At 41.0% G+C, this 12,884-nt stretch overlaps 4 protein-coding genes across 14 annotated transcripts in view; 1 reads left to right on the top strand and 3 right to left on the bottom strand.

The window, feature by feature from the left end:
- Window positions 1-4,395, top strand: part of brd3b (bromodomain containing 3b) — a 9,701-nt gene extending 5,306 nt beyond the window's left edge. For 3 of the 11 annotated variants that reach the window (XM_081714990.1, XM_027003050.3, XM_027003051.3), the window contains 5 exons: window positions 50-118; window positions 709-941; window positions 1,183-1,532; window positions 2,175-2,300; window positions 2,826-4,395. In XM_081714990.1, the coding sequence (XP_081571116.1) occupies window positions 50-118; window positions 709-941; window positions 1,183-1,532; window positions 2,175-2,300; window positions 2,826-2,947 (900 nt within the window). In that variant the 3' untranslated portion in view covers window positions 2,948-4,395. The remainder of the gene's footprint in view (window positions 1-49; window positions 119-708; window positions 942-1,182; window positions 1,533-2,174; window positions 2,301-2,825) is intronic. The other 8 variants (XM_027003053.3, XM_027003052.3, XM_027003058.3 and 5 more) reach the window with 8 other exon arrangements.
- A 997-nt stretch (window positions 4,396-5,392) lies between these two features.
- brd3os (BRD3 opposite strand) lies at window positions 5,393-6,614 on the bottom strand. The gene has a single exon (XM_027003084.3). The coding sequence runs from the start codon at window positions 5,984-5,986 to the stop codon at window positions 5,738-5,740; it is 249 nt and encodes an 82-aa protein (XP_026858885.1). The 5' UTR covers window positions 5,987-6,614; the 3' UTR covers window positions 5,393-5,737.
- Window positions 6,615-7,638: 1,024 nt separating this feature from the next.
- Window positions 7,639-9,340, bottom strand: edf1 (endothelial differentiation-related factor 1). The gene is made up of 5 exons (XM_027003083.3): window positions 9,127-9,340; window positions 8,837-8,888; window positions 8,529-8,689; window positions 8,150-8,243; window positions 7,639-8,031 (listed from the first exon to the last, which is right to left on the bottom strand). The coding sequence occupies exons 1-5, from the start codon at window positions 9,199-9,201 to the stop codon at window positions 7,970-7,972; spliced, it is 444 nt and encodes a 147-aa protein (XP_026858884.1). The 5' UTR covers window positions 9,202-9,340; the 3' UTR covers window positions 7,639-7,969.
- A 747-nt stretch (window positions 9,341-10,087) lies between these two features.
- plpp7a (phospholipid phosphatase 7a (inactive)) lies at window positions 10,088-12,800 on the bottom strand. Its single transcript, XM_027003075.3, has 2 exons — window positions 12,181-12,800; window positions 10,088-11,507 (listed from the first exon to the last, which is right to left on the bottom strand). The coding sequence occupies exons 1-2, from the start codon at window positions 12,650-12,652 to the stop codon at window positions 11,119-11,121; spliced, it is 861 nt and encodes a 286-aa protein (XP_026858876.1). The 5' UTR covers window positions 12,653-12,800; the 3' UTR covers window positions 10,088-11,118.
- Window positions 12,801-12,884: the final 84 nt, after the last annotated feature.

Below are 12,884 nucleotides of genomic sequence, written 5' to 3'. Positions count from 1 at the left end.
TGGCTTTTTTATTTTATTATTATTATTATTTTTTATTTTTTTTTACCAGCAATTCACTATGGAGCACCCCAAGGGTAACAGGGCGGGGCAAAAAAACGGGTGTACCAAACGTTTTCAGGTGATCTATGTTTTCACTTCCCAGTCCCCACCTCCCCACTAACCCCTTCATTTTTGTTTGCACCCAGTTAAGTGTGCGGTAGAGGGTTAAGGTAGAATGTAATTGAGTTGGGCAGTCATCTCCCTCAGTGACCAGTGGGTCTGATTCTCCATTCAGCTTGTCGTGGTGTTCTGCCTCCTTCTCTGCTGATGGTGATATCGATTGGCATGTTTATTGGGAAGAGTCAATCAGAGGACTTAGTGTTTTCTGGGGTGGTGTGGTTTCAAGTGCTTCATGTTTTGTTTTTTTTTCCTTTTTAATCTCTGTGGTGTCAGAATCAAAGAGTTAAAAAACTAAAAAAAATTAAAAATTTTAAAAAACAAACAAACAAGACACTAATTAGCTACAAGCTAAAACGTAGGTGGGACATAAGGACTTCATCAGAATGTCATTCATTGTCTTAAATCACCAGACCCAATCACCAGTCCCCATCACTAGTCCCTGCACAGATAAAGCCCTCCTGTCAGCCTATAGCAGCAGTGCAATCTGCCCTTGACCCCAACCCTGTTGCTGCCCTGCTAGCTGACCTGCCCCCTCCGTTCTTTCCCCAGCTGAAGGCTGTTCACGAACAGCTGGCTGCTCTGTCACAGGGGCCTGTCAGCAAACCAAAGAAGAAGAAGGAGAAGAAGGAAAAGGAGAAGAAAAAGAGAGACAAAGAGCGAGAGAAGGACAAAGGCAAGGCCAAGGTGGAGGACGAGAAGAAGGCCAAGTCGTCACAGCAGAACAAACAAGCTCAGCAGAGAAAGAGCTCAGCCAAGAAGCCCAACAGCACGTCCACTAGCAGGTGAGGCCTGTTGAACCATCTGGGAATGATGAGTAAAATGGCTTCCATCGTCTTAGTTGCACACGATGCGAACAACTAATGTGATTTTCTATTTAATTTTTTTTTTTTTTTTGTGCTTGTTTTGGTGCTTTTGTTTTTTTGTTTGTTTGTTTGTTGTTTTTTGTTGTTGTTTACTGTTCTGAATATGTACCAGAAAATGTTGAAACCATTTGCAAAGTCTGTAATTTCTCTTAAACTGCAGTGTTGTTGTCGAGAACAGTGCCACAGAGCCGAAACTCAACCGAAACACTCGACTGTGCAGGCAGCCGAAGAAGGGCAGCAAGCCCAGCGGGACAGCCTACGAGTCAGACGAGGAGGAGGCCCTGCCCATGTCATATGACGAGAAACGGCAGCTCAGCCTGGACATCAACCGGCTGCCGGGCGAGAAGCTGGGCCGCGTCGTGCACATCATTCAGTCGCGCGAGCCCTCGCTGCGCGACTCCAACCCGGACGAGATCGAGATCGACTTTGAGACGCTCAAGCCATCCACGCTGCGCGAGCTTGAGCGCTATGTCAAGTCGTGTCTACAGAAGAAACAGCGCAAGCCTCTGCGTAAGTCCTGCCCACCCAACCCCCGGGCCACCACCGTGGACGCGTGTTGTGTCTGTGGAAATGCGCGCGCGCACACACACACACACACACACACTCACACACACACACTCTCTCTCTCTGTCTCTCCCTTCCTCTCTCTCTGACCTGAGCTCAGTTTTCTGCTGCAGATGGAGCTCTCCTCTCTGGCTGCTGACTCTGAAAGCTAAATCTGCCCGTGGTGTTCCCCTCAGGGCTAGAAGCGTACCATTATCTCTGCCAACCTGCATGACTCTTTGGTGGACTACCTGTCCCCTCTTTCCCCCATCTCGTTTAAAACACCAAAGTTTCAATAAAGCAGAAGTGTTTTCTTCATTCCAAAATATTGGAACGAACCTCAACGAAAAAAAATTAGTGGCCTATTATCTATTATTAGGCCACTAATTATTAGTGTTATTCTTATTAGCGGTCTGTTGTTGTGCACATACACGGTAGTTACAGTAGAAGTACATAATAGTCCATAGATACCCTAGAGATTAGATGCCATGAAGTAGATGAATAACACAGCTGTAGCGTAGCAGAGTGCTTCTTGCTGCATGTTGCCACGGCGGCGGGGCGCAAGGCTGACCCGGGGACTCACTGGTCGCCGCTGTGTGTCTCCTGCAGCGGGCACTGGGAAAAAGAGTGCCAAGACTAAAGAGGAACTGGTTCAGGAAAAGAAGAAAGAGTTAGAAAAGAGGCTGCAGGACGTGAGCGGACAACTGAACAACAGCAAGAAGCCGCCCAAAAAAGGTACCTGTGTGGCAGTGTGCGGATACAAGCAGGCAGGGCCGCCAAAGCCCACGGGCCAGCTCGGGCAGGAGCAGCAGGCCAGGCAATAGGGCTTCCTCATGTTCGTTCTCTTAATTTAACCATCAGTGGGTTTGTGTTATCCTGAACGAACCGAATCCGATTGGCCTTTCACGAAAAGGGACAGTAAGATTAGACAGGACCAAAGGAAAGGTTGAGAGCAACCAACAGCCTGGATGAGTGTGGTCTGTATGGTCTGTATATGTCTTTGTGCAACTTGTACTGACCCAGTGTCTGGCTACTTGATGGACGCGCCATACTGTTCGATCTATTCTGTCATGATTAATGCTTTGCTCTGTGTGCATGTCTCTATTCTCTCTTAACACAAGCACACGGGTGGGCAAGGGAACAGGGCTAAGGGCAATGTCTGAGGCCCATAATGTCTCTTCTGTTTGTTTAATTGTTTGAATTATGCTTCCTCTGTGAACTGTGGTGGGCCCTGCGTTAATCTTCTCCTCTTGTACCCAGCAGAGAAGGCAGGGTCAGTGCCTGTGGGTGGGCCGTCTCGGCTGAGTGGCAGCAGCAGTTCTTCCGACTCAGGCAGCACTAGCTCCAGCGGCTCCAGCTCCGAAAGCAGCGACTCAGACTGAGCTTTTCCATGCGCCTCTCAAATTCTCCAACCTCTCCATTTTCTAATGAGTAGTGTGTGCTGTCACGATAGTGTCTCACTTGAAGACCTGTTACATAAAGAGTTAGAAGAAAAGAGGATATTTTAAAATAATCTGTTGTAGAACATCCTGGGATTGGATGAAGACAAGTATGATAACGAGAGCTGATGGAACTGTTTCGGGGTTTATTTTGCTGGCCCTCAAAGGGAAACACCTGGTATCACCAGAAAAAAAAAAGTTTTGTTTTGTGAATTTTCTTTCTTTCCCCCGAACAAGTCAGTTGTGGAGATCCAAACAGTTATGTATAGGAGTTCCATTTGTTTCCTAAGGTGGTTGCTCAAGAAACCCAAAACGAAAACTTCTTAGTGGACAAACTGACAAAATCTTGGCTGTGTATCAGAAAATGAGTAGCTTTGTCAAGTCTCAAAGTTTGAAGGAACAAGCAACTAACTGTTTCTCTTAATGGTGTGGTGGTCATGTTGGTGTGACGCTTCAGCTCATTCCACATTTATTTTATGGGTAATGATAATTGGTTATTGTTACCACTTTTAAAATAGACTTTATTTATTTTTCAACTATAAAGGCGCAGCTCACGGTTTTTGACTGTCATGTATTACAGAGGTATCAAAAAAAAATCACTTATGGAATTTTGGTGTATCCCGATTGAACAGGTAATGCCCCGTGCCGTTCCAAGGCCCAAATCTATCTGCCTAAGTGTCAGTATAGTGTTGGAATCTGTACTTTGACAGGCCTAAATGTAATCCACAGTAGTTTTGGTTAGTTCTGCGCTGTATTTTTTTTTTTTTCTCCTGGTGCTTGTTTCTCATTGTCAGTATTTGATGTATAATTTTGTCAGATATTTTGTTTTTAAACTATATTATTCATTGAGTTTGTTTTTATATTTGATCTCATTTGGACAACTCAATACCCACATGATGTATTTCACTATGATGTATGCCCGGAGCTGCCTTTTCTATTTGTTCTGGAATCCTTCATCTTTCCCAAGTCCAATCACTGGACAATCAAAGACAATGGTGACTAAAATATGTTATTTATAGTATGAGCAGGATTGGCTCCCTAGGTGGTCTCATGCAATGTCGGCAAATTGATCATGGTGGAGGCAGTCAAGGTACCCATTATACTTGTTGAATATGTTCTGTCTTTTCTGAAAGACTCTCTAAAGCAAAACACTCTGACCTCTCGTGGACTCTTTGTAGTCCAGTCACCATAACTGTCCCTGAAAGATGATTTGGATTGTTCTGTAAACATTTCAAACAGCAGTACTAGGTTTAAACTTCAGAAAAGGAAGGTTGTGTGTAGTCATTTCCAAAGTATTACAACTAATGTAATTGCTCTATTTTATTAATACCTTTTTTAAATGACTTCATCTCTTTTGGAATACTGTATTAAATGCTTTGAGTGGTACTTAATGCTTCATAGAACTTGCTGGAATATTTTCTTGCTGTGTCCTTGAATTGGTTAACTGACTGGTAAACTCTATAACAAATGAATGTAATAGAGAGAATTTCTTTTTCAGTTGCAGCAGGGTTGCCACCCCGGTATTGTCATGAGTTACATTACATACATTTTAAAGGTTTAAACCCATCATTGTTTTCCAAAAATAGTGTGTACACTAAAATAACAAACCCATGGTCTTGTTTTAAAAATAATTGTAGAACTGATTTGCAATCTGTCAGGATTGTTTTCATTTTCTTTCTTTGGTTTTCTTTTTTTGTTTTTGTTCACCCTTTGTAGCTCAGATAACACTGAAACCCAGATGTCAAGATTTGATGTAAAGTGAACTTTTCGTCGGTTTTCCTCTCAGTAGTAAAATGTCATGAGTGTGTGTTAGTTTTTTCCCCATTAATGCCCCTGGATTGTTATATGTCAAAAGTCATCATCTCTTGATGTGAGACTAACCTGCCTTGGCCTAGATCACGGATCGTTGCGTCGGTAATGTCTTTTTGTTGCAGTTCCCCTCTTCTCAATCCACAAAATGATAAGAGAAAAAAATGGGTTTCCTGAGTGACGTCAGCAAAGTTAAAAAGACTGAAATATAAATATATAGGCTATATAATTACAGATATAAATGTATATTCATTACTTATTCGTTAACACGTCTTGGGTCTAAATATTTTAGTTATTTTTTATGAGAGCGAAAACCTTTGTGTATTGCATGCTGATTTACAGTATCTTTCTTAAAACTTTTTGAGCTGTTTATAACATGTAAATGTCATTCTTTGCAGTAAAACATCAATATTAGTAGAGATCCAGCATAAATACAGCAGGCTAATGCAGGTTTATAGTTGGGTTTTCAGACAGACTTAGGCATTGAGATTACGGATATATAAACTAATTCTAAATTTGGACTCTGAGCCCCCTTGTTTTTTTCATAAATAAATTTTAAAAAAGGAGAAGAAGAATCCGTCATGGTGTCTGTTCACTCCAAATACGTTTTATTTGCTGTGACGTTTCATATGATCATTGAGTGTTTAGTAGTTATTTGCGTTATGAGTGTTTTGTAAAATACTGCAGTAATATTGTGAAACCAAAACGTAGCACTCTATTTAAAGGTCTTGTACGTTTAAGTTTGAAATTCCCATCTTACGGTGGATAATACTGCCCAACCATCTACAGCACTATAAGCAGGCAACTTGTGGAAATGTTATTCATACACGTACTCTACAAATGCCTTTGGAATATAACAGCTATATAACAGTGGATTTCCGTGAAAGATTATAATAATAATAATCATCAACATCCGTAGCACTGTTACATAACGGAACAGATTCGGGAGCCACTTTCGGGGCTTCTTAATTGTGTTTTGTCCCGTATCACTACTGCGGGGTTTCCGTACTGGCTGTACCGGGCACTCTGACTCCGGCTAAGGTAGCTGATCGGCGGGCCCTTCTGGAGCTCCAGCTGCTGCTGCTGCCATATCAGCAGGGCCGCGTCTTTGTACCGGAGCCGAGCGTAGCCCTCTGACAGAGCCTTCTCGGCCAAAGGACACCTCTCTGCCATGAGGTCCGGCGGGGGCGAAGGAGTGACCGCACTCCTTGTCAAAACATGTCAGAAATCCGCTTCGACTTGATCACAGCATCGCCTTCGTGGCCAGTGTGGAAGTGTGCACACGGTTCACCAAAACAAGCAGACCGAGTTGTTTTGTTACATTCAGGTAACTGATTTCCTCTTGAGATGAACGTAAACCGGGTCAGTTATTTAGAAGGTAACGTTACCCCCATGGTGTGTGGATTATTTTTCGAGTAATCCAGATTTTGGTTTTGCGACAGTCAGTCCAAACGTGCACGCTACAGACACAAAACGTCCCCGTTGCATGGCTCCAGAGGGATCCATCCTGGACTCGAGCGTTGTTTGTTTGTGTTTAAAGTGACAACCATTCTCGATTGCTTTTTAGATTGCAAGGTGGTTATACCGCTATCCAGCTAAAGGCAGAAAACAACGCCAGGCGCTGCCTGTGGCAACAACCACCATCTTAGTTTGCGTCCGTCTTAAATCTAAGCCGATGAATCGTTCCGGGAGTAAATTCAAACGTTTCAAAGACTTGACAGTATATGCTGAAACTGTGTTCAGTTGCAGAATAAATACATTTCTTAATTTGTCGACATTTATAAATATTAAAAACTAGCTTTGGCCCATACAACACTGTGCAACAGTTTGTCACCAGTACTAAAAGGAGCACTAGCAACAGTGCTGATGAGAAAAGATCTTCAGCAAGATACAACTTGTGCATTCAGGGAGAAATGATCCCTGTTTCTAAAGCATTCTGTCATCTACGCCTGGGATTGATTTTGGCATATGAGCACTATCTATAGTGCCTACTACACCTGGAAACCGATTGACTCAAGATAAAATAAAATACTGTTGTTAATGCTTGTGGGAATTTAATAGAGGGGCCTCAATATAGCAGACTTGAAACTCTCAGCGCAGTCCTGCAGTTGATTCGCTGACTCCAAAAAAAGTGCCCATCAACCATTTGGAAGCATCCAGTGGTATTAAACATCTGGGCTATCTAAAAGTTGCAAAATTCCTCGCTTGGAGTACTTGAGCCAACCTTAAATTGATCTTCTTAAGATGGTAATTTAATCTTTTTTATAAGCAATTCCACTGCAGAAAAACATTGTCTTTGTATATCTCAAGGGGTTTAAGTCTTATTTTCAATAAATTCACCATTGATGGTTTAAGTAATGAAGACATGCAGCCATCATAAAAAAATAAAAAAATTAAACCAACAAATATGGCAGTCATGAATTAACCAATAGGATTTAAATCTGATTATAGAATGTGTGCAACCTCACTAAGTGTAATTTAAATGTAGTTTGAGTCCAAATTAAGTACAAGTTTAAATGTAGCTTCGGTTTAATCTGCTTCAACTTTTTGTCCACTGGGTTTAAACAATTAAACAATTAAAAGTGACTTACAATTGATCCTTTCTATTTGTGTTAATGGAAATAGGTAAACCTGTTAGTTATAAATGACAATAACTTTTCCAAACATTTTCTAGCCCAAGGTGCATCACAAAACAATGTTTTTTTTTAAAACATAGAAAATGTACATTTCAAACCAGTATTAAGCAATGTTATTTGAATCATTTAAATGATTGTACATGTAAATGCATATGTTCCTCCACATCAAGAAAAACAAACTCCCCAAACTTATACGTTCAAATGCAAAAAAAAAAAATATTTATTTCACATTGAAAACAGCAAGCATAACATAACTGAAATGTAAAGAACACATAAACCGGTTATGTCTTCAAAAAAGCAGTGTTCTAGTTATGCAGCACTTCATAAAATTATGTAAGATTACACTTTCTTGCATTGTCAATTGTCAATCAAGTGACATTCAGTCCACCACTGGAATAAGCAGTTCTATTACTGTTTAGGGAAGAGAACACGTGAAGCAGCAGCATGGGAAAATGGACTAAAAGACTTGAGTAGTGAGGGAATTATAGGGGCTTAGTGGTGGATTTCGAGGATTTTTTGTTCATTTCTTCTTAGGCCCTGCTTCAAGTGGCAGCCCAATGTCTTTTCCACGCAGTTTGAGTCCTGCAATTCCACAGAAAATATCAGACAATAATTGGGCCACCATACTCAAAGACAGACTAAATGAGTTCTTGAAGCAATACTTTATATCTTCAAAACAATAAAAAAGATTAAATCTTACCAATAGCTCTTTCAATCTTTCCCATTACTTGATTATTGGGGATGGCTTTCCCGCTTTCATAATCTGCAATTACTTGTGGCTTCTCATTTATTTTCTAAAAAAAAAACAAACAAAAAAAAACACATACATATTAATATGCCCTCCAAAAATTACACTGGTGTAATAACTGTAGGATCTCCGAGCCCACTTCCTAAGTTGGTCACTGCCTTCAACATCTTTCTCCCCACAATGTGCCAGATGTAAATTCCGATCCACACATTCCAGTCATTTACATTAAATCATATCTTGGCCAGTGACTAATTCAGTACATCAAACAATCATTTTCTTAAACGAGCTGCTTCTTCAGTGCAAAAATACGATATCGCAAAGCAACACTCACGGTGGCCAGGTCCTTCTGCGTTAAACCCTTATTTTGTCGGCCCTGCTGAATGACTTTGCCCACTTCCAGAGGCACTCTGTCGTGGTGTAGCTCCTCCGTTTCCCTGTCGAGTTTAGCTGTGTTCTTGGTTACAACGTGCTGTTTATTCTGACCCGCAGCCCCTGCAAAGCGCAAAGTAACCTTCTAAAAAATAAAAAAAAAAAGAAACCCACACGTAAAAGCAATCGCGACCCCGCAGCTAGCCAACGCAGCACGAGGTTATTTTTGCATCTACTCGGAGAAACGCAGGTAAGAGCCAGGCGCCTTACACTTCTTTGTGGTCTCAACGTCCTCCCCCCGTCTCTGTGCGGCAATTACAGCCTACAGAAAAACATTTCGTCAGATACTGTTATGGGCACGGCCACGCGTGTGCTCGGTTAGCTAGCTAGCCATCTTGCAGGCGGACCGGTCCATGCTACGAAATAAAGCTCGTAAACAGTCTTAATCTAAGTTAGGACGCGTCTATAAACATTAGAGACTCATTCATCACGTCTTACAGCTGGCAATCACAACAGCAACACAATTGGCAGCTAGCTAGGCTAGCTAGCTAGCGATCAACCTGTTTAGATTTCGCCTGCGCAGCGGAGCCCTTCTTTCTCAGCACAGTCACTGTGTCCCAGTCACTCTCTGCCATGTTTTCGAAGCTTCTTTGGTTTTAATATAGACTGTGTTACTCGGGTAAAAAGAAGTCTGGAAGAACTTCGCACACTGCTCGCGTGAGCAGACTTTGGACCCTTTTCTTTTCACGTTGGTCGACGCGGAAGCACGAAAATTGCGTCATTGCGCAAATCCAACGCCGTCACCGAACGCGTCTGTAGAGGGAGTACTTGGGACTATCAAAAAACCAATATTAGCATTCATATCATGGAAAATTAGATTAGTTATTTACATTTTTTATGCCACCCATTTCACCGTCACTGTCCAGTGATACAGTTTATTACGTAGAAAACATATTACCAGCAAAGAACAGTGAGACATTGGTAAGCATTAATTGGCCTATCCATCTCTAAACAGCATGGACCCAGAGCCCAGCAGTCGTATTTATAGACTGCTGAATCAGGGTCTAGCTCCAGAAGTTATCCGATCACCACTATAAAAACAGGGAAAACAGACTGACAAAGACAGCTGGGAAAATACTCAGTACTCAACACTCAGCACTCAACTGGTCATTACATGACCCTGGCCCAGGAGGCATTTTTCTGCCATGGAGTGTCACTGCACATGTACAGAGGTTTTGTTACATAAACAGAATTAGAAATCAGCAAAAAGAATTATATAAAAAGTCAAAAGATCATTATATATGTATAAAATCTCTGACCATAAAATAGAAGTTTAGAAGTAAATGGAAGTTTAGAAGTAAATGAAGAATAGAAGTAAGTGCACAGTAAACATTTACACAAATATTCTTCTTCTCAGTTAGACTGCCAGCAAGTGTCAAATATAATTGGCAGGTAAGATGATGTTACAGAATACATGTTTCATATCTCAATTTATTCAAAAGGACCAATCTTCTGTTCAAATTCTGCAATAATGACTTTATTCTTGTCTTAAAATATACCAATATATTTTATATTTAACATCCTACAAATTTGGAGTTTAGCTTATTCATCAAATAATTCAAAGGAAATCTCTTTCTCACATACAAGCACACTACATTCTTACTCAATGCAAGTCCTCATATACTCATAACATACCTATAACAAGTCATGTAACTCTTGCCAAACTGTGCATGTTGACAGCTCAGGTAATTGGCTGTGCGTTTTATTTATATATATATATATATATATATATATATATATATATATATATATATATATATATATATATATATATATATATATATATATAATGTATGTATGTATGTATGTATATGTGCAGTACTGTGTATACAGCGTAGCGTAGCAGGTGACAGATTTATTAGTGGGACTCATTCAACTGTGGAGGAAGTGTTTTTCTAAGGCAAACACTCATGAATGACTAAGTTTCTGAAACTAAACATACTGCTCCTAATAAGTAACAGAGCAATAATAAAAATGCCTGAAACATAGTGAGTAAACAGGAAGTCTATGCCCTTTAAAATAATTTAGGCTATATGTTATATGCTGAAAAATACAGAACCCTAACCCTAACCCTAACCCTTCATTGTATTTTAGATTTCAGCACTTAAAACATTCTAGCATAATGCCTTCTACTTTATATCGCTTTTGGAAAAATCCCTGAGCAATCATTCACATGCTCATAACAGTCAAAACAAATGCAAATGAAATAATCTTATCTTCATTGTACATACTGTACATACTGCATTTTTTTTTTTTGGCTTTTAACAATGAGTAGAATTCAAGGTGTGAGTATTGCCATGTTTACATCAAATGTCCACTTGTGTGTTTCTCTTTAATGTTACACAGCTTTGAGAGAAATGGATAAAATTTAAAATTTAGGCTTTACAAACACCTAAGACTCTTTGAATATGTGCATATGCATTCCCCTTTAACTGTAAAGGATATGCAGAGCTGACTGAAAAATTTCAGTGGCTGCAGCTATCATGCATTGATCAGTAGAGTGGGTTCCAATTGAGTGTCCCAATGGAGATAAGCGTCTGACATGTGCTGGAAGACAACCACACCATCTCCACCAGACTGTAATGGAGGAATCCCAAAGCGAAGCCGCATCCGACATCTGTAAGGTGGTGGCGGCCCAGCAGCACACGGGACATGCCCATCAGCACAGCCCAGAGCACCAAAAGAATGCGCAGTGGGACAGCAAGCACCAAGTGTGCTAACAAGAACTTTGACACCATGGCTGCCCGGCTCGCGTGGGCTGCTGGAAAGGAATAGACGTCCATGACCAGGTAGTCAAGGAAACTGGGTGGCATTTCCCAGGGTCCTTTGCGCTTCACTAGCTTTTGCATGCCTGCCACAGTCATCACATCCAACAGAAGAGCTGCAATTAAAAGAATAAGTTTCCTATTTATTTAAAAATTAAAATACAAATGTGGTTACACTTTCATTAATTATAACTCCCTTTCTCCATGTTGTCTTTCTATTTATACACACACACACACACACACACACACACTTCAGAATGCGTACATTTCATACTTCACGTATGGTATGGTCAGATCAGGGTTGTACAAATCGATTATCTGATATTAAGGTAACGCTAACAAATTTTATACAGAATGTATTTTAATTATTATTTTTTTTATCATTTTAATACTGAAGGTAAAATCGATTAAAGAAATTGCACAGAAGGGAAACGAAAAAAAAAACATGGTCAAAACTCAACCATTTGGCGATATTTACATTGCAAACTCATTAGTGCAATAAGAAGAGGGGGGAGTCACATGGATATGTCGCTTAGACCGATCCCGCTACGTCATGTATCCCCTTATTCACTGACCTATAAACCTAACACCTCCAGCAGCTCTGAACGTAACAAACCTAACATAAGCTCACTTGATAGGACTCTCGGGTATAAACGGTGACCCTTTTTATAGGCTTCATCGTATATGTTAGATAATGCAGCTCCGAAACCGGTTATAGGGCTTCTGAATAATAGTTTATTATCGCCATCAGCAGTTCTTAATGATCGTTCGTCAAGGACGAAAACTCACCAAGCAGCAAATTAACCAAGACCTCCTGTCCCGCCAACGTGTTGCTTCTCGTGAGACACACGATTGTGCCGAAAATCCAAGGGATGCCATGGCCAGTGAGCGCGAGCAACTTAACCATAGAGCGCATGCTGCCCCAAGACGACGTCGTATGTGCACATACACCAAGTCGCTTAGACATACAGATATCTATAGCCAAAAGAGAGTTCATCGCTATTCCTTTGAATGACGGGTTAAGCTGCATGCAGTCTTCCTCCGGAAACTCTTTTCTTTCTTTATTATTTTCGACCGGCTCCTGCTGTGCATTTTCGCTGCTTTGGTGTTGATATTGCTGGTGTTTGTACGACGGCCTTCGAGCGTAACCACGAGCCTCAGCGGCAGGAGTCCTCAAAGGCTGGTGAAGGGACATGAACTCGGGTCTGTTCAGGACGTTGTTACGATCCCTCGCCCTGGATCGACTTTGGCTCGTAGGCATCTTGATCTTCTAAAGCCAACCCAGTATTTGTCTTATTTCTGTGTCCCTCTCTCCGCGGAGTGGCATATAAAACGGTCTACCATGTGTCCATTCTCAGATCTTGTATTGCCCTGTTGTAACTCTTCCGAGTTCTATTCCAGTTAGCCTATAAATAGACATACCAACTGACTGGCTTTATGAAATGTGTCCACATGGCTGTTTAAAGCTGTTCTCTCATCCAGTGTAACGTGCA

This window comes from Electrophorus electricus, chromosome 5 (assembly GCF_041902795.1).
Source record: "Electrophorus electricus isolate QZ-2024a chromosome 5, ASM4190279v1, whole genome shotgun sequence".
In the NCBI taxonomy this organism is placed as follows: Eukaryota; Metazoa; Chordata; class Actinopteri; order Gymnotiformes; family Gymnotidae; genus Electrophorus; species Electrophorus electricus.
The sequence above is the reverse complement of the archived record's forward strand: the minus strand, read 5'-3'. Positions and strand labels throughout refer to the sequence as shown.

Coding starts and splice junctions, on each gene's coding strand:
- brd3os (XM_027003084.3), bottom strand. CDS start 5,986: ATGGCAGAGAGGTGTCCTTTGGCCGAGAAGGCTCTGTCAGAGGGCTAC.
- plpp7a (XM_027003075.3), bottom strand. CDS start 12,652: ATGCCTACGAGCCAAAGTCGATCCAGGGCGAGGGATCGTAACAACGTC. Junction 11,508..12,180: donor CTTGGTTAATTTGCTGCTTG/GTGAGTTTTCGT, acceptor TTTTAATTGCAG/CTCTTCTGTTGGATGTGATG.
- edf1 (XM_027003083.3), bottom strand. CDS start 9,201: ATGGCAGAGAGTGACTGGGACACAGTGACTGTGCTGAGAAAGAAGGGC. Junction 8,244..8,528: donor CGCAGAAGGACCTGGCCACC/GTGAGTGTTGCT, acceptor TTTTTTTTTTAG/AAAATAAATGAGAAGCCACA. Junction 8,032..8,149: donor AAAGATTGAAAGAGCTATTG/GTAAGATTTAAT, acceptor GTGGAATTGCAG/GACTCAAACTGCGTGGAAAA.